The 26,357-nt window shown below is 51.0% G+C and overlaps 2 protein-coding genes and 1 pseudogene across 18 annotated transcripts in view; 2 read left to right on the forward strand and 1 right to left on the reverse strand.

Annotated features, from left to right (window-relative positions):
- Positions 1–3,622, forward strand: part of GGT1 (gamma-glutamyltransferase 1) — a 30,484-nt gene extending 26,862 nt beyond the window's left edge. For 7 of the 9 annotated variants that reach the window (XM_082640843.1, XM_082640842.1, XM_082640841.1 and 4 more), the window contains 4 exons: positions 1,960–2,147; positions 2,328–2,455; positions 2,550–2,848; positions 3,186–3,622. In XM_082640843.1, the coding sequence (XP_082496969.1) occupies positions 1,960–2,147; positions 2,328–2,455; positions 2,550–2,848; positions 3,186–3,332 (762 nt within the window). In that variant the 3' untranslated portion in view covers positions 3,333–3,622. Of the gene's footprint in view, positions 1–1,937; positions 2,148–2,327; positions 2,456–2,549; positions 2,849–3,185 lie in introns of all 9 variants that reach the window. The other 2 variants (XM_082640846.1, XM_082640848.1) reach the window with 2 other exon arrangements.
- Positions 3,623–3,681: 59 nt separating this feature from the next.
- The window catches only part of GGT5 (gamma-glutamyltransferase 5), a 29,026-nt gene continuing 6,350 nt past the window's right edge, over positions 3,682–26,357 (forward strand). Inside the window, exons 1-7 of one of the 8 annotated variants that reach the window (XM_082641263.1) lie at positions 3,682–3,863; positions 5,739–5,806; positions 6,119–6,219; positions 6,548–6,724; positions 24,880–25,010; positions 25,322–25,417; positions 25,934–26,129. In XM_082641263.1, the coding sequence (XP_082497389.1) occupies positions 6,552–6,724; positions 24,880–25,010; positions 25,322–25,417; positions 25,934–26,129 (596 nt within the window). In that variant the 5' untranslated portion in view covers positions 3,682–3,863; positions 5,739–5,806; positions 6,119–6,219; positions 6,548–6,551. Of the gene's footprint in view, positions 3,864–5,258; positions 5,807–6,118; positions 6,220–6,547; positions 6,725–8,877; positions 9,463–19,997; positions 20,045–24,879; positions 25,011–25,321; positions 25,418–25,933; positions 26,130–26,357 lie in introns of those variants that run through there. The other 7 variants (XM_082641265.1, XM_082641264.1, XM_082641267.1 and 4 more) reach the window with 7 other exon arrangements.
- LOC309814956 (small ribosomal subunit protein eS8-like) lies at positions 18,821–21,260 on the reverse strand (annotated as a pseudogene). The gene is made up of 2 exons: positions 19,707–21,260; positions 18,821–19,477 (listed from the first exon to the last, which is right to left on the reverse strand). The product of its transcript is annotated as a small ribosomal subunit protein eS8-like (transcript).

Here is a 26,357-nt window from a genome sequence, read left to right on the forward strand (position 1 = left end):
TGGGCAGAGGCCCCAGCCACGTGCTCCCTGGTCACACCCAGGAGCTAACTTCCCAGATCCCCACCCAGGCCCTGCACTGCCCGACCCACCCACTTGCCATGTGCCCCAGCTCCAGGCTGGACCTCCACCTCCACCCCGATCACATCCCTCATTACCTACGTGGGTCCCCCCGTCCCTGCAAGGTAGACTCGCAGACCCCCTCACGCTGACCTGTGACCTCCCGCAGCTGCTCAGCAGCCCCTCTTCTCTTTCCTGGGGATGATTTTGCACTCACTGCTGCCCACCTCAGCACCTGGCATCCCTGAGGTGGTGGAAGCCACTGCATCATGCCCCTCTTTGCCGTCCCTCCCGGCTGAGACTGGCCTTCTGCTCGTCCACTCTCTGACTCTGCACGCCCTTCCTACACTGCTGCTCTCCCTCCTGGGATCCCAGTCTGCCCTTTCTGATGGGTCATTTCTGAAAGAGGTGTACGGTTATGGGTCCAGAACCCTCCAGCTGCTGCCCCGTCCCTCTGCTCCCCCTTGGGGCAAACTTGGCCACCACCTCCTCTCTGGAGCCCTCTCCCCTCGTGCCCACCCTTCCTCCCTCCATACCTGTGCCGCCAGGTCCTGAGACCAGCCTCCGTTTCCCCTTTGGTCCACTCTCTGCAGCATCTCACCATGTTCACCAGCACCTCCCTCCCTTGACTTTTTAATTTGCAAGGCTATGGACGTTTGGGCACATTTCCTTCCTCTCTCCCCGTCTCCATCCGTCTCCCCCTTGCTCTCCCTGTTTTTTCCTTTTTAGATGTCTGGTCAGCCTTTCCCCAAGGGTCCCATCCATGTCTTGAGGCCCCCGGCCCGTCAAGCTCACACCTGCTGTTGCTGTCACGTCTGCCATCTCTTAGCCTCAATGGACCCCCTGGGCTGTTTTGTTGATTTTAAGGCCCAGGGCAGTTGTCTTTTAGGCTGTCCCAATTCCTGGATTCAACCCTGTTTCCTTGGAAGTAGATTCAGGCTGAACGTTTTCCCCTTGGATTAGTCACTTAATTCATGGGTGTTGCTGGAACCTTCTGGAGGCATTTCCTCTGCTCAGCCTTCTGCGCCCTGCCTTGCCCATGAACTCAACACATCAGGTGTGGCCCATCACCCACCTGAGACAGATTCTTCAGGGTCCGACGAGCTCCTTTCCCAAATCAGGCTCCCAACCTGCCCCAGTTAGAGGCCACTATAGACTGAAGACTTGGAGCCTTTCTCCGTTCCTCTTTTCCACCTGGTAAGCCCCCAGCATCTCACCTGGTGGATATCATAGCCTCCCAGTTGGGTTTCACCCCCACACAGCTGCCGGAGGGATAACACCCATCAGCTGCTCACTCCTCTGCCCTAAGCACAGGTGGCTTTGAAGTCCTTATAGGGCTTGTAAGGACCTATGGGATCAGCCTCTGCTGGCATCTTCAACCTCCTCTCTCCCTAACCCCATTCACTGTCTGCCTGTCACTCACAGGCCTGCCTTAGGGCCTTTGCATTACCATTCAGGTGGCTTTTTCAGATACTACCTTCTCTGAGAAGCCCTCCCTGACCACTCTGCTCCCACCCCATCACACTCCACCCCCCTCACCTGGCTTGTTCTTTCCAGCACATCCCTGCCTGCCTTTGTCTTCCCTGCTGTGAGGGTGGGGACCTGCGTGTCTGTTCCCTGCTGATCCCCCAGTGCTGGGCATGAAGTTACAAGTTCCCTGAATGAATGAATTATTGGATGCAGTGAGAGTGGGCACTCTGAGGACGGACAGACATTCAGAGTTGCTGGACAGCAGCAGAGACAGAGGCTGGGGAGAGGGGGTCAGATGGGCCACGTGAGACTTTGGGTGCAAGAGGGTTATGGTCAGAGCCATGGCTGGGGGCTTCCTGAGAGCTGCTCGCACAAGCCCGTCCCCCTCCCCACCTCCCCCACCTCCTCAGGCCAGCTCTGGGGTCTCGGCAGGTGGTCCGCAACATGAGCTCCGAGTTCTTCGCTGCCCAGCTCCGGGCCCGGATCTCCGATGACACCACTCACCCAGCCTCTTACTACGAGCCTGAGTTCTACACGCCGGATGACGGGGGCACCACCCACCTGTCCGTGGTCTCAGAGGATGGCAGTGCCGTGTCGGCCACCAGCACCATCAACCTCTAGTAGGGCTGCTGGGTGGCCGGGTGGGCCGGGGCTGCCTGCGTGTCCTAGAAGGGGGGCTCCACATTGGTAGAGTGCTTTCCCCTACCTCCCCAGGGAGCGTGTTGGCACTTTGGTGGGCACGTGGGGCTGGTGGGACGGGGCAGGGGTGGGCACAGCTCTCTGATCCAGCTGGTCTGCAGCTTCGGTTCCAAGGTGCTGTCACGGGCCAACGGGATCCTGTTCAATGATGAGATGGATGACTTCAGCTCCCCCAACATCATCAACCAGTTCGGGGTGCCCCCCTCACTGGCCAACTTCATCACGCCAGGTGTGGGCACAGGGCTTGGGTGGAGAGGGGGCTGGGGTCCCAACAGGCAGCTGACCAGCTCCTCTGTCCCCTCCCTCCCGCCGGCCGGCTGCAGGGAAACAGCCGCTCTCGTCCATGTGCCCGGCGATCATCGTGGGTCAGGACGGCCGGGTCCGCATGGTGGTGGGTGCCTCTGGGGGCACGCAGATCACCACATCCACTGCACTGGTATGTGCCACCTGCCTGTGCCCCCAGCCCCTTGCCCGCTGGGCTACACTGACCCCATCCCCTCATCCGCAGGCCATTATCCACAGCCTGTGGTTCGGCTATGATGTGAAGCAGGCGGTGGAGGAGCCCCGGCTGCACAACCAGCTTTTGCCCAACACCACAACGCTGGAGAAAGACATTGACCAGGTTGGGGGCGGTGCTGAGTCACAGTGGGGGCCCCTGGGAATCCTGGAACAGGGCCTGGATCTCCTGAGCCACTGCGGAGTGGACGATGGCTGCTGTCCTCTGCCTGGGGCAGATAACTTTCATGCCCGCTGCCTGGGCCACTTTGCACCCCATGCTGTGAGGGCCAGGCCACCTGCTCCGATGAGACCCAGTCAGCCCAGCTGCCCCCAACTTGCTCTTTGTGGCCACTCAGACAGAAATGGCACCACCTGCGTTTGTGGAACCCATGCCCACACAGGTGTGGTTCAGACGGTGTCTTGGGCCCCCGTTGAGGCCTCCCTCTCCCTCCCACCCCCAGGCAGTGGCTGCAGCCCTGAAGACCCGGCACCACCACACCGAGGTCACTTCTACCTACATTGCTGTGGTACAGGCCATTGTCCGCACAGCTGGCGGCTGGGCGGCTGCCTCAGACTCCAGGAAAGGCGGGGAGCCTGCGGGCTACTGAGCACTCAGGCAGGCAAGGTGGACCAGCAGCCCAGGGATGAGATGTCCGCTGGGGGTGGGGGGCTGGGAGTGGGACTTTGGGGGACATGCTTCCCCTGTGAGCGGCAAAACAGTGCAATAAATGGGGGCTGCAGTGCCAGGCTCTGGGCGGTCTTGCCGGCTGGCTCCCAATTCCCTGGGCCTCAGCATCCTGTGTGAAGTGGGGCCACCTGGCAGGGAAGGATGGAGATAAGGGATTCAGAGGTCTGGACAGCTCAGGCACTGGAGCCAGCCTCAGCATTTTCACTGGAACGGGGCGGGAGCTGGGAGTGGAGGGCTGGGGTGGGGGCCCAGGGTGGGCCATGCCAAGCACTGTTCTTCCTCACCTTGAGCCCCACGATGAGAGCCAGACCACTTCTTCCCTGGGCTGGGCAGCAGCACTTCCCAGTGTCAGCCACCAGGGGGCGCATGGCCCCGGCGTTTCCTCCTGGGAACCCTGGAACCTCTTCAGCCCGGCGGGTGTCCAGCCTCACCATAACCAGCACACACTGAGGTGAAGCTGAGGTCTGGGTGGGGGTGGTATTGGGCAAGAGGCTGGAGCAAAACATGTTGGTCAGGGCCAGGCCCAGGGGGCTTTCCAAGCAGAAACCCAGAGTGAAACCCAAACTGTGATCCACTCCAGAAGGAGGCCCAGTTCTCAGGGATCCATGAACTGGAAGAGGTCGCCAAATCTTCAGGGGTCAGGGCTTGGGCCAGCGCCCCAGGGAGGGTGGCTCTGGATGGGGGAGAACCACAGACGCAGCGCCCAGCCTCCCACACCGGGGCCAGCCCCTCCCTCCCTCAGGGCCTCCTAACTCATCCTTTATACACAGTTGTAACGCCCGAGGTGAGGTGCTGGGAAAGACCTGGGGAGGTGGGGAGGGGTGAGGGGGTCCCAGCACAACAGCAAGACATCCCCCTGCCTAGTGAGCACCAGTGGGGGCCCCTGAGGGCAGGGGCACAGGACTAGGAGAGCCCAGGTTTGGGCTCTCCTTCATGAGGCAGAAAATCCTGATGCTTCCGAAGTGCCCACAGGGAAACAGGGTGTTGGTCTGCAGAGTGCCCCCATGTCTGAGCCTGAGCCCTCGAGGGTGGCATCTCTGGGGTCCCTGGGGGATGGGGGACAAGATGGAGGCTGAGCTGGTGGGGTGGGCAGTTCTCAGCCCTCATTTTAGCCCCAGAGGAAAGGCTGTGGCCAATTTGCAGGGGAGAAGACTGAGGCCTGAGGGGCGGGCCTTGCTCCAGCGGAGGTGGGGGCTGGCCTGGAACTCCCTGGGCCCCAGCACGTGGACAGGGTGCATCCCAGTTCCCCAGCCGTTATGAGGTTCAGCTCCCCCCTGGGGCCTGGAGACTTGGCTTCCCCTCTCTTTCCTGCCCCTCATCTCCTGGACACAGATGTCCAGGGCCCTTCCTGGCTGGACCTCCCTGACCGCACTTCTGGCCAGCCCAGCACAATGCCTGTTCCTTCCCTGGGCCTTCGCTCTAGCAGTCCCTGCAGCCTGGCCTCTGCCTGACTAGGAAGGCTGGGGAGAGGGGGCGTTGTCTCTGTCCCTGCTTCCTCTGCCTCCCGGGCTGGCCCTGGCCCAGGAATGCACTCTGGTTCCTGGTTGAGCAATGTCACTGTGGTTTGGGGGTCCGGTGAGGGTGGTGGGAGGTGACCGCAGCCCTCCCCACCCCCCAAGGGTGCCCCAGTAGCCCCTCCAGCTCAGGCTGGCAGGGGCTTTGGACAGGGGGGCCTGGCAGGCTCTGTGGCTGTGCGGGCAGCACGTGCCTCAGTTTCTCTGCTGTGCCAGAAGGGGTAAAGAGACCTGGGGAGGGCAAAGCTCAGCTGGAAAGGAAGCTGGGAGAATGTGGGGGCTCTGGGGGGCTCTGGGGGTGGGAGTCCAGCCCCTGCACCCTGTGCCTTGCTGAGTCTCGTCAAGGGGGGCACCTCGGGGAGCCACCACTCTCCCAGCCACCTCCCAGCTGGGCACCCTGAAGCTTGGGCAGGGCAGGGTGCAGGCCGGTGCCCCCAGGAGAGGAGGCGCTGTCAGCTCAGGAAGAGGGAAGCAGAAACGCCACCAGGGATGGGCAGAGATGCAGGTGGAAGGGAAGCCCGCTCCCTGAGGCCCAGTGGCATTTCCGGGACAGCAGGCCCCAGGGATGGACAGTCCGGTGGACACTGTGTGCCAAGGGCTGGATGCAGGCCCTGTCTGTATTCCCCACACAGAAATCTTGTCCTGGGCATTTGGCATTCCAGTCGCCTCCCCTGAGCGGACAGGGAAGCCAAGCCCCCTCCTGGTCACCCCTGGCCACCCCCTGCCCTGGCTTCAGCTGAGCTGGGACTTGAACTCAGGTCCTGATTGACATTGCCTTGGGTCCCCCTCTGTCTGCCTCTGGTCCCCTTTAGCCCCAGTGTCCTCTGGCTCTGAGGATGCTGCGGTGAGCTGCGGCTGGGCGGGGCCCCATGAAGAGGAGGTGAGTTGGGGTTCTGCCCTGGCCCCCTGCCCCACTGAGCCTGATCCAGGAGAGGGTCCTGGGCAGGCCTGCACTCTGCTGTCCTGGCTTTGCTGGGAACCAGGGAGCAGCCATGGGATTCTGGGAGCTCTGCACCCCAGCTTCCCCCGGGAAGCCAAGCAGGCACCGAGTCCTCACACACACAGGACAGGACAGGGTAGCCCTGGGCATTGGCAGCCGGTGGGAGGGGTAATTGTACCAAGGCTTTCAGGGGACAGGCGGTGGGAACAGCAGTGAGGGAGTTAACGGCAGCCGCTGGCTTCTCTCTGGCAGGAAAAACTCCCCATAGACGCCCTGCTGCCTGGCGCCTTGCCAGGGCCAAGACTGGGGCTGAAAACTGGAAGTCCAGGCGGGCGGCCAGCTCTGCCTCGGAGGTGGGCGCTGGAGGAAGGCAGCAGCCCCGCTGCCAGCGGCCTGTCCACATTCCCACCTGTCCGCCTGGCTGCCCGCTGTTCGCCTGGAAACCTGTCTATCCATCTGTAATCCTGACTGTCCACTTGTCCATCTGACTTTCCTTCTCTGTCCAGCCATCTGGCTGTCAATCCATTTGTTTGTCTCTGGCTCTGGTCTATTTGTCTATCTGTCCCATCATCTGTGAGTCCATCTGCTCATCTTGTTGTCCATTCATCCACCTGTCTCTCTGTATCTCTCCGCCCACTGGTCTGTGTGCCCACTTACCTCCCCTCTCCCCCTGGGCCACAGAGCCATGGCCCAGGGCCACGGGGCCACGGTCAGCATGGTCCTGCTGGGGCTGGGGCTGGCGCTGGCCATCATCGTGCCTATCATGGTCATCTCTTGGCACCGCGTCCACTGTGGCCCCCAGGCCTTTGCCCATGCTGCAGTTGCTGCGGACTCTAAGATCTGCTCGGACATTGGGCGGTGAGTAGGAGGTGGGTGGGAACTGGGTGGCCCTTGACGCTGACCCCTCCCGGAGACTTTGTGACCAGTGGCGAGAGTGTGGAGAAGGCGCACGTGTGTGCGTGCTGGCATGTGGGGGTCGTGTGGGTTTGGGCTCCAGTAAGGAAGCAGCCTCAGGGCCCTTGCACAGACCAGGTAGCAGGTGTGTACATGAGACAGACAGGGGTTTAGGGTAACAACAGGGTGGGCAGAGCAGAGGTGATGTGTGAGGCTGATCCTAGCTCCAGGGCTTGGGAGGCCCAGCGAGGGCACTGCTGCAGTGTTGCTTGTCTGGTCCCGGCCCCTTCAGAGAAGCCCTGGCAGTTTTCCAAGGCTGGGGTCTTCCCCCGGGGGCATGGGTGAGAGGGTTCAGGGGCTCCATATGTGAGGACTGCCTGCCGGGGTGCACTCAGTGCTGCCCAAGACCAGGCTCCCCTCCTGGCCCTGGGAAACTGGCCTCTGATGGCATCATGTCCCCCACGGCCTCCCCCCTGCGTCAAGGCCTGGCGCCAGGCAAGTGGCAGGCAGAGTGACTGATGTTTGGTGGGCCGGGGCAGGGAGGCTGCGGAGAGGGGCCCCAGCTGATGTTTCCCTGCGCTCTTCCAGGAAGCCCAGCCCACAGGAGGCTTCCGCTGCCTACCAGGACGGGATGTGCAGGATGCCCCTCCTGGCCCCTGCCCCACTCTGGGCTTGTGGGAGCCTGGGCTAGCAGCCCCCTCCCTGCCAGCTCAGTCTGCTTCCCGGAATATCTGCCTCAAGGGCCATTGTCAGGATCAGAAGTGCTTTGTGAACCAAAGAGGACTGTCCTGGACCAAGGGGCAGTGTGTCTGAGTCCCACCCAGGGCACCACTGGGCAGATGGCATCCCTGCCCCCTTCATCCCGGGGTCACCCCTCTTCCGTGCTTTCTCCCTTGGTTTCATTCCTTCCTTCCTCCCTTCATCTTCCATCTGTCTGTCTGTCCCTGCCCTGCCCCCTTCTGGCCTGGTCCTCAGGCTCTTCTCAGGGTGCTTTGTCCCCTCCCTCAGGGCTCCCTCTAGGATGACAGGGACAAGTTGGGGGCAGACTGCTTGGTCTTCCCAGAGGGCTCTCAGGGGCCGGGAGGGGAATGACCCCTCCCAATGCTCTGGAGAACTGCAGAGGTGCTGTGCCCCCTGAGCCCATATTTGCAAAGATGCAAACAAGTTGGGGCTTCAGACCCAGAGACCACTGATGGGGACGCGGACCCCAGGGGTGGGGGGCTGCTGCCACGGATCTGTGAGGGGGTCCGGGCCTGTTGTGTCTCCCCAAGTCTTTGTTGGGGGTTTTGGAGGGCCGGGGGTTGTGGTCTCTGCTCTGCAGTCCTCGCTGGTGAGGTGAGCAGATGTGGTTCCCCCCAAGTGTTTCATGTCCTTGGCGCTCCACTTCCTGCTTTTGTTCTAAGAAACCAGGGGTGGGAGAGAGCCTGGAGCTGCCACAGCTGCTGTGGGACAGGGGCTCACATGATCTGTCAGGGCTGGGGAGATCCTGCAAGGGCCTCCTAGACCCCACCTCCTTCCAACCTGTGAGCACTGGGTTCTCTCAGTGGAGCTGGGACTCCTGCAGCAGCCAGAGCCCCTGGGGGAGGATCTGGCTCCAAGCCTAGTGTAGACACAATAGAAGCATGTTGACAACGAGGGCACACCCCATCCTGTGTGATGCCAGTGTGTTAGGCTCATGTGCAAACTGGGAGTTCCGAGGCTCCACGTGAGGGCTTGCCTTCAAGGGAGACTTCAGGGTTAGTGGTGATTTTTAGGCTTTGTGATGTCTGTCTGCTGTGACCACTCAGAAATGCCACACAGGATCCTGAGTGGAGGATTCATAGTTCCACTTGACTTAGAGGAAACTAGGCCTGCACAGAAGGGACCAGCTGGGTGTCACAGCATGAGCGGGCCCAGCTGGGACTGTCCTGCTCTGCTGCCCCTGCAGAGAGGGAATCTCTCTGGGGTTGGAAGGTAGGGTCTTCCCAGGGTCCCCACCCTCTGCCCAGGATTCCAGCCTGCCCTGGGCTCAGATCGTAAAGGCCAGAGCTTCAGTGGCCATGTGGGTAGTTGTAGAGGGGGCCGGCGGGGGGCCCAGGGTGCTTGTCCTGTGGGGCCCTGGAGTCGGGTGGGGAGGGGCTGGGCCCCGCAGGTTGGGTCTCATCAGCTGCTTCAGACCCATTCAGGAGTCGGCCTGTGAGTCATGCCCTCGGTGCAGAGGAGAAAGGGGACTCTGGACAAGCCTCGGTTTCCCCACCTGTGAAGTGGGGCTCGTGTTGGCACCTCTGTCACGGAGCGCGCCCGGCCCAGAGGAGGTGTCCCTGGCCTCTTGTAACAGTGGCTTGGTCTGGATGTGGTCGGCATCTCAACAGGGGACCCTGCTGTGGGGAAGGCTCACGGGATTATGGTGTGATGTCACCCTTCCTCCCCTCCCAGCCCTTGTGACCCTAGTGGCTCTCTGGACTCCCGGTTGACTCACCAGGAAATTACTGCACTTCCAACCCTCTGGGGTTCAGGAGGAAACAGCCTGTAGACCTGGGCATCATGCACACACACGTGTGATCTGCGTGTCCGAGTGTGTATGTGACAGCAGCCTCCCAGCTCCTTGGGGACAGGCAGGTGAAAGAAGTGTGACTGCTCTGCACCGCAGCTCTCTGCTGGCCACAACTGGCCCCTTCACAGCTGAGGAGACCCAGGCTCAAGGAGGGTGAGGCATGTGCCTGGTGAGTAGGAACCCCAACCCAGGTGGCCCCGAGCGCGTACCATCCTGCCTGTGGACATGAGCGTGTTCATGGTGCATGTTGGCGGGCGTCGTGGATGCGTGAAGGTGTGTGATGCTTGGCTACCTGCAGCACCTGCCACCTGCCAGCCATTGTCCTGGAGTCATAGTGGTAACCAGATGGTCAAGGCTCTTGCCTTCGTAGTGGGGGGAGACAGACAATAACTCCACACCTAATGCTGAGGGGTTGGAAGTGATTATTGGTCATTCTGGGTATCCTCGTCTGTGAAATTTCTGTTAAAATCTTTTGCCCATCTTTCTGTCAAATGTATATCAAATGCATTTTCTGCATTATCAAGACAATCAAATGATTTTTCTCCCTTTAAAAAAGTGCAGTGGGACTTCCCTGGCAGTCCAGTGGTTAAGGCTCCACACTTCCAATGCAGAGGGCGTGGGTTCGATCCCTCGTTGGGGAAATAAGATCTCACATGCTACGGGTGTCACAGCCAAAAAAAAAAAAGCAATAAATGTTAAACTGCCCTTGCATTCCTGGAAGGAACCCAGCTTGTTCATAATTTAATATCATTTTTATTTATCCCTAAGTTTGATTTGCTAATATTTTGTTTAGGATTTTTTTCTTCATATTCATGAGAGGTACTGGTCTGTAATTTTCCTTTCTTCTCATGTCCTTGTCAGGTGTTGGTGTCAAGGTTACACTGGGGCCTCCCTGGTGGCGCAGTGGTTGAGAGTCCGCCTGTCGATGCAGGGGATACGGGTTCGTGCCCCGGTCTGGGAGGATCCCATATGCCGCGGAGCGGCTGGGCCCGTGAGCCATGGCCGCTGGGCCTGCGCATCCGGAGCCTGTGCTCCGCAACGGGAGAGGCCACAACAGTGAGAGGCCCGCATACCGCAAAAAGAAAAAAAAAAAAAAAAAAAGGTTACACTGGCCTCATAAAAAGAGCTAGGAAATGTCCTCTCCTTTTCCATAGTCTGCAAGAATAGGTTTTGTGTTGTTGTTTTTTCTTGTTCTTAAGATTGGTGTTATTTCCTCCTTAAACGTTTGGAAGAATTTACTGGTTAATCTTCTGAGCCTGAGTTCTTTGTGTGCATGTGAAGGTTTTAAATAACAGATTCTGTTTCTTTAACAAGTATAAGACTTTCAAGTTTTTATTTTTTCTTGAGTCAGTTTTGGTAAGTTCTTTCCAAGGAATTTGTCCAGTTTGTGCAAGTTGTCATGTGTTGGCATATAACTGTTTATAACGTCCTCTCATTATTATCCTCTTAATGTCCATAGAGTCTGTAATGAGGCCCCTTTTTCATTCTTGATATTGGTAACTAGCGTTTTCTCTTATCATTCTTGATCAGTCTTGATAAGGATTTTATCAATTTTATTGTATTTTGGAAGAATCAACTTTTGGCTTTGTTGATTTTCTTTATGATGCATTTATTTCCTCTTTCATTAGTTTCTACTTTTATCTTGGCTCTTTTCTCCTCCTCCCATTGAGTTTAAGTTGCTTTTTAAAAAATATTCATCTTGGGCTTCCCTGGTGGCGCAGTGGTTGAGAGTCCGCCTGCCGATGCAGGGGACACGGGTTCGTGCCCCAGTCCGGGAAGATCCCACATGCCGCGGAGCAGCTGGGCCCGTGAGCCATGGCTGCTGAGCCTGCACATCCGGAGCCTGTGCTCTGCAACAGGAGAGGCCACAATAGTGAGAGGCCCACGTACAGCAAAAAAAAAAAAAAAATTCATCTTGAGATACACTTTGGGAAAAACAAATTATAAGGTGGATACATAGATGATTGATCTTTAAAGTCTTTTCTAGTGCATGCACTTAAAGCTATAATTTTCCCTCAAAGTTTGGCTTAGCTGCATTCCACAAGTTTTTTGTTGTTCTTCCCCTAAATGTTCATATTTTTATTTTGAAAAAGTTTTACACCCACAGAAAAATGGAAAGAATACCCATATACACTTCACTTAGATTCACCAGTTGTTCATATTTTGCCACATTCTCTGTCTCTCTCTTTCTTGTGCTCTCTCTCTCTCTCTCTCTCCATATATCTATCTTTCCACATATTTGGAAAATAAGTTGCATTTATCATGACACTTTATCCGTAAATACTTCAAACATGTATCTATTAAGAATAAGATTATTCTCCTATATAACCTTAATACCATTATCACACTCAAGAAATTTAACCTTGGTACAATTATAGTATCTAATACCTAGTCCAATTCAAAAATTTTCCAATTGACCCAATCTTTCTTTCATCTTTTATTTTTTTATTTGAATTTTATTTTATTTTTTTATACAGCAGGTTCTTATTAGTTATCTATTTCATACATATTAGTGTTTATATGTCAATCCCAATCTCCCAATTCATCCCACCCCCACCCCCACGCCATCTTTCTTTTTAGATCCAGTATCCAGTGATTGTCATGTTTCTCTAGTCTTCTTTAATCTAGAACAATCCCCTGCTTTAAAAAAAAAAAAAAAGTTTATATTCTGTGACATTAAAGAAGTCCGTTCAGTTGTATCAGTCTTTCTTTACAATCTTGGTTTGTTTTTGTAATTTATTTACGATCAGATTCAGGTTAAACACAATATAAGATAGGTGGTATTTTGCCTTCCCATTGTATCACACAAGAGGGAACACAATGTCAGACCCTCTCATCATTGTGATGCCAAGTTGGATCACTTCATAAAGGTGGTGTCTTCCAGATCTCTCTGTTGTACGGGGTACAATTTCCCTATTAAATTAGTAACATACGGTTTGATACTTTGAGACCAGGTGAATATCCTTTTCTCAAACAACATTTATCCCATGTTTTAGCATCGATTTTTATCCTCGTCTCAACAGATACATTTGTGTTTGCAAAAAGGCAATTTCTAAACTAGTCATTTCTTCACCACTCATTGGCTGGCATTCTTCTGTAAAAAAGATCCCCCTTCCCCAACCCAGATATTCTTGAGTATTTCTATTGACTCATGGATTATTTTAGTTCACTATGTTATAATCCATCACTTTACTCTTTCTGATGCTCAAATTGTCACAAATTTGACCAGTGAGAGCCCCTTTAAGCCAGCATCTATGTTCTTTTACACGAATCCATCAGTCTTAGAGAATTTTCTTGACTTATACACAAAATGTTCCAGGATCTACTCGTATATTCCCTCAGACCTGAAATCAGGAATTGGTAGAGAATGGTATTTTAGAAAAGAAAATCTGGATGCTAAGAGGGTTCATTATTACTGGGATGCCATTGCTTCTAGGTAGTATCAGTGCATAGAACAAGAAAAAATGTAAAATCTCTGACACCTCCAGTTCAAATCCACTATGATGGGGTCTTCTGCATCTTTCTCCATCCCGTCTTGTCTCTGCAACTATGAGAGAAGTTCCCAACAATGTCCATATATTTACTTACTTGCTGTATCCCCAGGTACTCACAAAAGAGTTTCAGAATTACTTCAACAATGCACTATGAACAATGAATCTACTAGGGAAAATTCAAGAAGTCCTTGCAGAGGTTTTTTTTGGTCCTTAAGATATATCCCGTGAAAGATGTGCAGTTAATTAAGTTCTTTTTCCTGTGTGATTATGTTAACAGTTCAATATACTATTAGCTTAGTTTTTTTCAATTAAAATTCAATTTTAGGGTTTTCTTTTTCATCCTTTCTGTTTAATTTTCTTTCTGAATACAAGTCAGATCTGTATTAAAAGGTATTCTCAAAAGTCTCACTCTCATCCATATGACCTTTATTCTGTTCCTATTCTCTCTTTCAGAGGAAACCATTTTCATTTGTTTTGGATTTATTTTTCCTGTGTTTCTTTTCTCTTTTTTCAAATGCATATGTGTGTGTATATAGATATATAATATATATCTTTTTCTTTTATTTTTTCTCTTTATTTCTTTTAAAATTATTTGTTTTTTTGCAAAATAATCAAATATATCCCTTATTTTCTCTTTCTGATATACTTTTTGATACTGAGAAAGGTTTATATGTTTGTTATAATGGTTATAATTATACTAATATCTTTTTAATACTATTTATTTATTTATGTCTGCGTTGGGTCTTTGTTGCTGCACATGGGCTTTCTCTAATTGCAGCGAGTGGGGGCTACTCTTCATTGTGGTGCGTGGGCTTCTCATTGCAGTGGCTTCTCCTGTTGCAGAGCACGGGCTCTAGGTGCATGGGCTTCAGTAGTTGTGGCACATGGGCTCAGTAGTTGTGGCTCGCAGGCTCTAGAGCACAGGCTCAGTAGTTGTGGTGCACGGGCTTAGTTGCTCTGTGGCATGTGGGAGCTTCCCAGACCAGGGATTGAACCCGTGTCCACTGCATTGCCAGGCAGATTCCTAACCACTGCATCAGCAGGGAAGCCCTATGTTGATATCTTTATTATGTTATATGGTAAATATAATGGCAATATTAGATATATACGATATGGTCCTCTTAGTTCTTACTTTTTCAATATTCTCTATTGGCTCCTCTGATGGTTAATTCTATGTACCAACTAGGTTATGGTGCTCAATCCCAGTTGTTTGGTCAAATATTAGTCTGCACGTGACCGTGAGGTTATTTTGTAGATGTGATTAACATTCACAATCAGTTGGGACTTCCCTGGTGGTCCAGTGGTTAGGACTCTGTGCTTCCACTGCAGGGGGCATGGGTTCCATCCCTGGTCAGGAACCTAAGATCCCTCAAGCTGTGAGGCTTGGCCAAAACAGAAACGAAAACAAAACACATTTACAATTAGTTGACTGTAAGACAGATTGCCCTCCATAATGTGGGTGGGCCACACCCAATCTGTTGAAGGCATAAAGAGCAAAACCTGAGGTTCCCCAGAGAAGAAGGAATTCTACCTCAAGACTTGGACATAGAAATCCTGCCTGGGTTTCCAGCTTATTGGCCTGCCCCACAGATTTCAGACTCAAGACTACACCATCAGCTTTCCCCTGAATTTATAGCCTACTGGCCTGCCCTACAGATTTTGAACATGCCGGCCTCCATAATAACATGAGCCAAGTCCTCAAAATAAAAATTTCTCCCTATATGTATATTCTATTGGTTCTGTTTGTCTGAGAACCCTGACTGATACCGTTCCCCACTAAGAGTAATACTGAAACTACCTGGTAACTTCTTCCTCCTGTTCTTCCCATCTCCCAGCATAGGGTCTAAAGGGATATCCTTTTACTGTCAGTTAATACCTATCAGTCAAGCAGTGAGCCTCTTCTATTTTCATATATCCTTTCCATTCTCACCCCACCCTCCTCTTACATCTGCATAACAGACCTCATGACCCATAATAGCTTTAGCTGTTTCTCCCTTTTTTTTTTTTCAGTTAATTTTCCCTCTTGCCACCAGATGGATTTTCTGTCCATACAATCATCAAAAGTAAATTTTCCATTGGCACAATTAACACATCCATAACATCCAATTTTATGTGCAATAACACAGGCAAATTTACTTTTATCAGTACTGGGGGCCTGTAAAGCCGGAGTCTTTTTTTTTTTTAATCTATTATATCTGTTATTTAGCCCATGAGTCAAAGACAACAGCCATGTCCTCAAAACAACATCCCTACCCCATTTTTGTAATGGTTGTACTACTGTACCTACATTTTCAGAACAATAGCCATTCCATCTCTATACTGTTTCCATTATAACCATCATTTTTAGTCTTAAATCTACTGGTCAGTATATATTTAATTCTTAGTCCTACTTCTTATGGCAAAGTCTTTCCAGTTACTTGAGTTGTCTAAAGTTTTTTTTTTTTTTTTTTTAATGAGATTTCTCAGGAAGGGTTCATGGGGAAAATATTCACTGAGTTCTTGCATGTTTATAACAGTCTGTGGCCCTTGGAGGTGAAGGTCTGTGGCCATTGGAGGTGAAGTTTAGCTGGATATAAAATCCTTGGCTCACATGTTCTTTCCTTGAATGTATTGATTATAACACTCCACTGTCTCTGGCATAAAGCATTGATGTTGAAAAGTCTGATGACAATCTGATTTTCTTTCTCTTATAAGAGACTTAGTCCTTTTTACCTAGATGCCCAAATAATTATTAATTTTTATTAATATCCAATAGGTTAATTTGAATACATCTCTATATTGGCTATTCTGAATTGATTTCCCGATGCAGTGGAGTGTGCTTTCGACAAGTAATTTTTTTTTTAATCAGAAAAGTTACCTTGAATTGTAGTTTTTATTATTTATTATGTTCCATAGATTTGGCTTTCCTCCTTGGGACTCCTATTAAGTGTACATTTGATCTTCTTTATATCTGTATTTTAAAATCTCTTTCTTCATTTTTTTAAGAAGATTTATTTATTTATTTATTTATTTTTTGGCTGTGTCGGATCTTGGTTGCAGCATGCGGGATCTTCATTGAGGCATGAGGGATCTTTTTGTTGCAGTGTGTGGGCTCTTTGTTGCGGCATGTGGGCTTCTCTCTAGTTGTGGCACGCGGGTTTTCTCTTTTCTAGTTGTGCTGCGTGGGCTCCAGGGCACATGGGCTCTGTAGTTTGTGGCACAAAAGCTCTTTAGTTGAGGTATGCGAGCTCAGGAGTTGTGGTACGCAGGCTTAGTTGCCCCACGGCGTGTGGTATCTTAGTTCCTTGACCAGGGATCGAACCTGTGCCCCCGGCATTGTAAGGCAGATTCTTTACCACTGGACCACCAGGGAAGTCCTTCTTCATTTCGTTTTGATTGAAAATAATTTCCCCCTTTTCATCTTATCTTTCTTTTAATGTATCTCTATAGGTATTGGCTCTGTGTTTATCCTTGTTTAGCCTTCACTTCTGATAATTTTTTCTTTTATGCTTCATTCTTTCATGAGTTCTATAATTTTTTTTTTTTTTTTTGCGGTACGTGGGCCTCTCACTGCTGTGGCCTCTCCCGTCGCGGAGCACAGGCTCCGGACACGCAGGCCCAGCGGCCATGGCTCACGGGCCCAGGTGCTCCGCGGCATGTGGGATCTTCCCGGACCAGCGCACGAACCCGTGTCCCCCGCATCGGCAGGCGGACTCCCAACCATTGCACCACCAGGGAAGCCCCTATAATTTTGTTTTTTAAGTCTTCAGCTTCTCCAGCCACTTCGTTTTAAGGTTTTTCTAATTCTAATGTATACTGTTCTTTCATTGCTTCTATAATTCTTTTAATTTATTTAGCACATCTTAAAAATATTAAGTTGCAGTTTACGTCTGCTCTGTGGGCTTGTCTTTCTGGCATGCCTCCACGGGACATTATTCTGATTCTTATTATCTTTTTTCCTTATATCAACTCTGTATGGGGTGTGGCTTCAATACCTTTTATTGTTCATGTTTAAGGAAGATGAGATTTCCTGTACTTTGAGTTTAGAAGGTAAGTCAGAATAGGTTTTATAGCATCATGGCTCTTGGTTCCTTTTGTTGTTTTCACAAAATGATTTAAAATATATATATGGCCTCCTACTTTCTGGTATTTGTCTTCTCTGATCACCTCCACAACTTTTTTTTTTTTGGCTGCACTGCGCAGCTCGTGGGATCTTAGTTTCCTGACCAGGGATTGAACCCAGGCCCTTGGCAGTGAAAACACAGAGTCCCAACCACTGGACCGCCAGGGAATTCCCTACCTCCATAACTTTTTGAAAACATCTACATCTTCACTATCCTTTTGCCCCTGTCGTTCCTGTCCTGCTCAGTCTGACTTCTCCTCCCACTAGCTTCCCCTCCGTGCAGGGCTCTGTTCTGGAGAGAGAATGGGATCTCCCATGTGGAGAGTTCTCAGGACCCAGAACTCCTCGGCACCCTCCAAACTTCCCTTGGCCACCTTTCACTCACCCGTAAGCTGGAGACTGCAAAAGTCAACCTGTAAAATTCATCTGCGCAAAGGTTCTCGGGTTAATTGGTTTTCCAGGCTTCCCTGTGAGAACCAGTGGGCGGTCTGGGAGTTCTCCAGACCCACTGTCTCCCCTTCCCTTCCTTCCCACCATTGCTGATAACCCTACTGCTTTTTTTTTTTTTTGGCTGCGTTGGGTCTTCGTTGCTGCGCGCAGGCTTTCTCTAGTTGCAGTGAGCGGGGGCTACTCTTCGTTGTGGTGCACAGGCTTCTCATTGCGGTGGCTTCTCTTGTTGCAGAGCACGGGTTGTAGGCACGTGGGCTTCAGTAGTTGTGGCACGTGGGCTCAGTAGTTGTGGCTCGTGGGCTCTAGAGCACAGGCTCAGTAGTTGTGGCTCACAGACTTAGTTGCTCCACGGCATGTGAGATCTTCCCAGACCAGGGCTTGAACCCATGTCCCCTGCATTGGCAGGCGGATTCTTTTTTTTACTTACTTACTTACTTATTTACTTACTTACTTTATTTATTTATTTATGGCTGCATTAGGTCTTCGTTGCTGTGTGTGGGCTTTCTCTAGTTGCGGCGAGCAGGGGCTACTCTTCATTGCGGTGCGCGGGTTTCTCATTTCAGTGGCTTTTGTTGCGGAGCATGGGCTCTAGGCACACGGGCTTCAGTAGTTGTGGCATGTGGGCTCAGTAGTTGTGGCTCATGGGCTCTAGAGTTCAGGCTCAGTAGTTGTGGCGCACAGCTTAGTTGCTCCACGGCATGTGGGATCTTCCCGGACTAGGGCTCGAACCCATGCCCCCTGCATTGGCAGGTGGATTCTTAACCACTGTGCCACCAGGGAAGTCCTGATAGGCAGATTCTTAACCATTGCACCACAAGGGAAGCCCAATCCTACTGCTTTTGATGTAAGATATTTTCATTACACTTGGTTCAAAATATTCTCTAATTTCCATTGTACCGTCTTCTTTGTTTCATGGGTTATTTAGTAGTGTTTGTCTTGATTTCCAAATATATGAGGATTTTCTAATTTTTGTGAACTTGTTGAGACTTAAAGGTCCAGAAAACGATCAATTTTTTAAAATATTCTGTGCATTCTGGGAAAGAATGTGCGTGCAACACTGCTGTTGAGCGCAGTGTTCTGTATATGTCAGTTCAGTCAGTTTATTATTATGATGTCATAATAATACAGCCTCACTGTAGAAGATTTTTTTTCTTCTTATTCTATCAGTTACTGAGAGAAGTGTGTTCCTCTCCCACTGTGATGTTTGTCTAATTCTTCCTTTCATTCTGCCAATTTTTGCTTCATATATTTTAAAACTGTTAAGTGCATATACATTTATATTTTCATATCTTCTTATTGAATTGAGGTTTTTATAGTAATATGTCCCTCATTATCTCTAATAATATTTTCTTTTAAAAGTCTACTTTGTTTGAAATTAATATAGTTATACAAGCTTTCTTGGTTAGTGTTTGTATATATTTTTTTAATCATTTTATCCCCTATGTGTCTCTCTTTTTTTCTTAATCGAAGTATAGTTGATTTACAATGTCATGTTAGTTTCAGGTATACAACACAGTGATTCTGTTATATATTCTTTTTCAGATTCTTTTCCCTTATAGGTTATTGCACAATATTGAGTATAGTTCCCTGTGCTCTACAGTAGGTCCTTGTTCGTTACCTATTTTATTCCCCTATGTCTCAATCTATTTTCTATATATTCTATCATTTTTTCTCTCTGTAGAAAATTTGGATATTTTGTATTGAATTAATCTTTTTTTAAAATTTGTGTTTAAACTGTTGGTAATCTCCTGTTAGCATTGAGCTCCTAATTCCATATTTTATAGTTGCCAGTTCTCTGATGAAACTCTTAATCTTGTCTTTTATTTCCTTGCATATAGTTATTCAAAGTCTGAGGTCTGACCCTTCATAATCTGGAGATCCTATGGTCTTTTCCTTCATTATCTATGCTTTCTCTTGGGCTTTGTGCTGTCTTCCTTCCTTGTTTGCCTGGTCTTTTTTTTTTATATAACAATAAACACCTTTTTTACATGAGCTAACATAGGAGGGAGGAGGATTTATTTGCTTTTCGAGGCCTTGGTATTCCTCAGATAGAATTCCAGCTCCTTGTCCTCGAGCGCAAAGCCATCTGCTTGACCACACTGGCCTGGTCTTGAAGTGATGCATGCAAAATGCTTGCCCTGCTAGAACTGCTCCTCTAGAACAGTGGTCCCCAAGCTTTTTGGCACCAGTAACTGGTTTCATGGAAGACAATTTTTCCACGGACCGGTGCGGTGGGTGGGTGGGGGAGATGGTTCAGGCAGTAATACAAGCGATTTTCAGGCAGTAATGTGAGTGATGGGGAGCAGCAGATGAAGCTTTGCTTGCTCATATCCTGCTGTGCGGCCTGGTTCCTAATAGATTGCAGACCGCTGGGGACCCCTGCTCTAGAAGACTGCTGATTTGGGCGTTCTTCTTCCTTTCTTCATATTTCTTCTGAATTTTCTTTGATTGTTTTTTGTTTAAAGTCTCTTCCTCCTCAGGAGTCAGCTTGGCCTCTTCTTGCAGCCCAGGGGCAGGGCATAGTGGGGCTTGTACCACTGTGGGTACTGTGTGTTGTTGGTGAGCACAATGCCGTTCTGCACCAGGGTCTTGGTATGGACCAGTTCATCGTTGGATGCATTGTAGACAATATCAGTAATCCTTGTCTTGCGTTTACAGCACGCCGAGCCCCAGGAGAAGTTCCCCATGTCCAGCCTCAAGGCCCGGTACTTCTTGTTGTCTCCCCACACGCGGACTCTGTGTCTGTGGCGGGGACCAGTCTTGGTGTTGGCAGCAGGGCATCCCAGCTCACACTTCTGCTTCTGGTTGTAGGGCTTCCTTTTGCCCTAGGTCTTGTGGTGCTGTGCCAGTTGTCCTGAGAGATGCCCATCGCTCGGCACTGGCTGGAAAGAAGGCTTAGTCCTTTTTAGTTGAGCGCTAGCAAGCGTGTATAAAGATTGTTAAAACTTTTTAGAAATAATTTGAGGCCTATATGCACAGAAATCTCTGGTGTTCCTATACACCAACCATGAAAAATCAGGAAGAGAAATTAAGGAAACACTCCCATTTACCATTGCAAAAACATATATATAATACCCAGGAATAAACCTGACTAAGGAGGCGAAAGACTTGTACTCACAAAACTATAAAACACTGATGAAAGAAATCAAAGATGACGTAAACAGATGGAGAAATATACCATGTTCTTGGATTGGAAGAATCAATATTGTGAAAATGACTATACTACCCAAAGCAATCTACAGATTCAGTGCAATCCCTATCAAACTACCAATGGCATTCTTCACAGAATTAGAACAAAAAATCTTACAATTTGTATGGAAACACAAAAGACCCTGAATAGCCAAAGCAATCTTGTGAAAGAAAAACGGAGTTGGAGGAATCAGGCATCTCGACTTCAAACCATACCACAAAGCTACAGTAATCAAGACAGTATGGTACTGGCACAAAAAGAAATATAGATGAGTGGTACAGTATAGAATGCCCAGAGATAAACCCACACACATATGGGCACCTAATTTATGACAAAGGAGGCAAGAACATACAATGGAGAAAAGACAGCCTCTTCAATAAGTGGTGCTGGGGAAACTGGACAACTACATGTAAAACAATGAAATTAGAACACTACCTAACACCATACACAAAAATAAACTCCAAATGGATTAAAGACTTAAATGTAAGACCAGACACTATAAAACTCTTAGAGGCGCGGGCTTCCCTGGTGGTGCAGTGGTTGAGAGTCCGCCTGCCGATGCAGGGGACGCGGGTTCGTGCCCTGGTCTGGGAAGATCCCACATGCCGTGGAGCGGCTGGGCCCGTGAGCCATGGCCACTGAGCCTGCGTGTCCGGAGCCTGTGCTCCGCAACGGGTTGGGCCACGACAGTGAGAGGCCCGCATACCACAAAAAAAAAAAAAAAAAAAAAAAAAAAACCTCTTAGAGGAAAACAGGAAAAACACTCTTTGACATAAACCACAGCAAGATCTTTTTTGTGTGTGTGTGTGTGGTATGCGGGCCTCTCACTGTTGTGGCCTCTCCCGTTGCGGAGCACAGGCTCCGGACGCGCAGGCTCAGTGGCCATGGCTCACGGGCCCAGCCGCTCCACGGCATGTGGGATCCTCCCAGACCGGGGCACGAACCCGCGTCCCCTGCATCGGCAGGCGGACCCCCAACCACTGCGCCACCAGGGAAGCCCGCAAGATCTTTTTTGACCCACCTCCTAGAGTAATGGATATAAAAACAAAAATAAACAAATGGGGCTTAATTAAACAAAATCTTTTGCACAGCAAAGGAAATCATAAATAAGACAAAAAGACAACTCTCAGAATGGGAGAAAATATTTGCAAATGAAACAACAGACAAAGGATTAATCTCCACAATATACAAACAGCTCATGGAGCTCAATATCAGAAAAACAAACAATCGAGTTAAAAAATGGGTGGAAGACCTAAATAGACATTTCACCAAGGAAGACATACAGATGGCCAAGAGGTACATGAAAAGATGCTCAACATCACTAATTATTGGAGAAATGCAAATCAAAACTACAATGAGGTATCACCTCATGCCGGTCAGAGTGGCCATTATCAAAAAATCTAGAAACAATAGATGCTGGAAAGGGTGTGGTGAAAAGGGAACACTCCTGCACTGTTGGTGGGAATGTAAGTTGATACAACCACTATGCAAAACAGTATGGAGGTTCATTAAAAAACTAAAAATAGCACTACCATATGACCCAGCAATCCCACTACTGGGCATATACCCTGAGAAAACCATAATTCAAGGAGAGACATGCACCACAATGCTCATTGCAGCACTATTTACAATAGCCAGGACATGGAACCAGCCTAGATGTCCATCGACAGATGAATGGATAAAGAAGATGTGGCACATATATACAATGGAATACTACTCAGCCATAAAAAGAAATGAAATTGAATTATTTGTAGTGAGGTGGATGGACCTAGAGTCTGTCTTACAGAGTGAAGTAAGTCAGAAAGAGCAAAACAAATACTGTATGCTAATGCATATATATGGAATCTAAAAAAGAAAAAAATGGTACTGATGAACCTAGTTGCAGGGCAGGAATAAAGAGGTAGACACAGAGAATGGACTTGATGACATGGGGTGGGAGGGCAAAGCTGGGGCGAAGTGAGAGTAGCATCGACATTTATACACTACCAAGTGTAAAACAGTTGGCTGGTGGGGAGCAGCAGCATAGCACAGGGAGATCGGCTCCGTGCTTTGGGATGACCTAGAGGGGTGGGATAGGGAGGATGGGAGGGAGGCTCAAGAGGGAGGGGATATGGGGGGGACATGTGTATGCATATGGCTGATTCGCTTTGTTGTGCAACAGAAACTAACAGTATTGTGAAGCAATTATACTCCAATAAAGATCTATTAAAAAATAATAATAATTTGAGGCCTAGGATACCAACATTCTGGGATCACCTTAATCCAGTTTGAGTGGCTGAGGTCATCTGAAGCTGGGCCGCCGTGCTTGTAAGAGCTGCTCTGTATCTAGTTGACTGTTACTCGGAGTGAGGACCCATCCCCAGGTGTGGTCCCCCAGCACACCCATCCCCAGGCACTGGAGGATGTCAGAAGCCCTGCTTGGCCGTTCAGCCTCCTCTTCCAGGACTGGCAGTCGTCTGGAGGGGAAAAGAGGCTCCAAAAGCCAGGCTCCTCTCACTCGGAGGCCTGTATTTCTCTCTCTGACGCCCTTGAGCAGATGTTTTCTATTTGTTTGGCTTTTCTAGTTGTCTGTGGAAGTTTGGTCTGAATTGTTTAGTCTTTCATTACTAGGATGTCTGCTTTACATGTTAACAGATTATTTTTTTAAAAACCTATGGGAGCAAGGCAGATGCAGGGGACCAGATAGGAGACTGTTACAGTAACCCAGGTGAGAGATGCTTGTGGCTTAGACCAGGGTGGTGGTGTGGTGGAGGAGGTAATGAGAAAGGATTGGAATCTAGGTGTATTTTGGAGGTATAACTAACAGGCAGGATTGGCCGTTGGATATGGGGATGAAAGAAAGTGACCAATCAAGGACGACTCTGAGGTTTATAGCCTGAGGGTGAATGGTTGTGTCCTTTTCTAGGATCATGATGACTAAGAAAGGAGCAGTTTGGGGGGCAGAGGTGGGAGGGGAGGAAAAAGTGCAGTTTAGGTCATGTCAAGAGTGAAATACCTCTTAGATGCCTAGGGGAGGTAGCCTGTGGATGGCTGAGGATAAGTGCCTGGAGTTTAGGGGAGATCAAATTTGGGGGTCATCAGCACAGAGGTTGCATTTTAAGCCCTGAGCCTGGATCAGCTCATCTTGGGGAGGACATAGATGCACCAGGACCAAGGACTGAGCCTGGGGCTTCCAACATCCTGAGGTTGGGGTGGTGGCAGGAAAACCAGAGCGTGGTAGGTGGGGGTCCTGAAAGCCTAGTGCGGAAAGCACTTCCGAGGTCAAGTGAGATGCAGCCTTTGTGATGGGAATTTAAATTTTTTTCGTTTGTCTTTTTTGTTTATGGTGTTTTAGTCTAATTAAAATGTGTGTTTCTCTGTGCCTGGATGTAGAATCTTAGTTCTTTCATACTTCTGGCTTCGTGCCCTCTTTCCCATTCCAAGATTACCTGTGTCCATGTGGCACCCATGTGTGCCCACATGTGGGCCCAGAGCAGGGATATGTGGCTCCGGGGAGGGGTGAGCCCAGCATGGAGTGGTCAGATCAGTGTGCCTGAGCTGAGAAGGTGCTGGGGTCAGTGGTGGGGGAAAGGGACCCAGGCCCAGCCCCTCTTTGGGCCTTGGTTTCGCATCTGTGACCTTGAGGTGCTGGGGAGGATTCCTGGCTGTGAGGGAAGAGGCAGCCCCCAGTGAGCTGTGTAGGGCTGTGCCCCAGGGAGACAGGCATTTCCTCAGCACAGGCCAGTCTGACCAGCACCTAGGAGCTGAAGGGTTCACCCCTTGCTGCCCATGGACAGATGGGGAGACTGAGGCCTGAGAGCATTCCCACAGACCGTGGGGCCCTGGGAGGGGCTGCGGAACCCATCAGCCCAAGCCCTAAGCCCTGATGGCAGGGCAGGATCCCGGGGTCACTTGAAAAAGTCCAGTCTTGAAGGGGTTGGGCCAGTGTGTCCCCAGTGAGATGAGGAGTGGCATCTGCCAGGCTAGGCTCCCAGCGCTGCCGGGAGGGACGGAGGGTCTGGCCCGGGCCTGGCTCTGCCTGTTGTAAATGAGCCACTGCTGCTGGGAGGACCCTAGGGAATAATGGTATCTGGAGCACTTTGTAAACTGAGAAGCACCTTATATACAGCCAGGGGCGGTGTAAATGGCATCACAATTTGCCATCTGTAGAGTGCTGTACACCTGTGAGTGGCTGGACTTAAGGGGCAGCCCGGTGTGGTCTCCAAACTAACCTGTGGTTTGGTGGCAGGTTAGTGGCAGCAGACAGGCCACCCACGTGTCCCCATTCCCCAGTGAATGCTAGCAGAGCAGCCCAGGTCAGGAGGCCAGGGCAGGGGAGCCCGGCCACTTACTCTGTGACATGTTCCCTAGAGCCATCCTCCAGCAGCACGGCTCACCCGTGGATGCCACCATCGCAGCTCTGGTCTGCACCGGGGTTGTCAACCCCCAGAGCATGGGCCTGGGTGGAGGGGTCATCTTCACTATCTACAATGCATCCACAGGTGAGTCCATACGGGACCCCCGTGGGGAGGATGGGCTCGTCCACAGGTGCTAACAGTGAGGTGCTTTTAGACCACCTGAGTGTATGGCCAACCTGCCCTGTCTACCCACGCCCCTTCCTGGGTCTCTTGGTGCCCCTCAACCTCTGCAAAGCCTAAACCAAGTGTTAGTACAGAGGCCAGTTCATGGTACAGAGAGAGAAACTGAGGCCTAGAGCAGGGCCGGGGCTGTCTGAGGGGGACTGTTGATGTGCAGTGAGGCCTGGCAGCCACCGGGGTGCCCCTGACACCCCACACGCCCTGCCCAACTCCAGGGAAGGTGGAGGTCATCAACGCCAGGGAGACGGTACCCGCCAGCCACGTCCCAGGTCTGCTGGACCAGTGCAAGCAGGCCCAGCCTCTGGGCACAGGTGAGGCCCTAGAGGGGCCACCCGCTCCCACCCCACCAGACCACTGGGGCTGACCAGAACCCCCCACCCTGAAGGGGCAGTGCCCCTCATGGACGGCTGAACCACCCTGGCACTGAGGGGTGGCAGCTGGGGATGGGGAGCCCCTGCGGAGGTCCTGACTCCCCGGGTTTTCCCGGGGGAGGGCTCTCTGAGTTGGGAGGGACGATCCAAGCAGAGGGCCCACCTCAGCCGAAGGCCCGGAGGGTTCAGTGGAGACGGGTTGGGGGGCTGGGGGTGGTGGGCGGGGATGGGGCCAGTTTTTCTGGGCCCCACAGGCCTGGCCACGGACTTTGTGCAGAGGGCAGTGGGGAGGCACGGGGGTGTGAGGGGGGAGGGCCGTGGTCCCAGGTGGGCTCCAGAGGCTCGCTCTGGCTGCCACGACTGGGGGGCCAGGCAGCCAAGTGTGGAGTGATGGAGAGCCCCCGGGGGCCAAGGGGGGCGGCCCAGGGGCAGGGGCATGACACCCGTGCCGTGCAGGTGCCCAGTGGATTGGGGTGCCCGGGGAGCTCCGCGGCTATGCTGAAGCCCACCACCGCCACGGCCGCCTGCCCTGGGCGCAGCTCTTCGGGCCCACCATCGCGCTGCTCCGGGGGGGCCTCCGCGTGCCCCGCATCCTCAGCCACTTCCTGCACAGCAGCTACCTGCGCCCTTCCCTGCACGCATCGTCCCTGAGGTGAGCTCTGATGGGGGCCCAGGCCCCCTCCTCAGCTCCTCCTCCAGCCAGCAGATCAACCTTCTGGGGGCCAGGGCCCTGGATGGCCAGTATGTCACTGTCTCAGCTCAGAGACCTCCGGTTCCACGTGGCAGAACCTCATCAGAGGGCTCAGGCCAGATAGAGTTTATGGCAAAGTGATGGGGCTCCCAGGGCGCAGATTTGGGCCCTGCCCCCCCCCGACTCTCT

This window comes from Mesoplodon mirus, assembly GCF_964341445.2.
Source record: "Mesoplodon mirus genome assembly, chromosome: 13".
NCBI classification, from domain to species: domain Eukaryota; kingdom Metazoa; phylum Chordata; class Mammalia; order Artiodactyla; family Ziphiidae; genus Mesoplodon; species Mesoplodon mirus.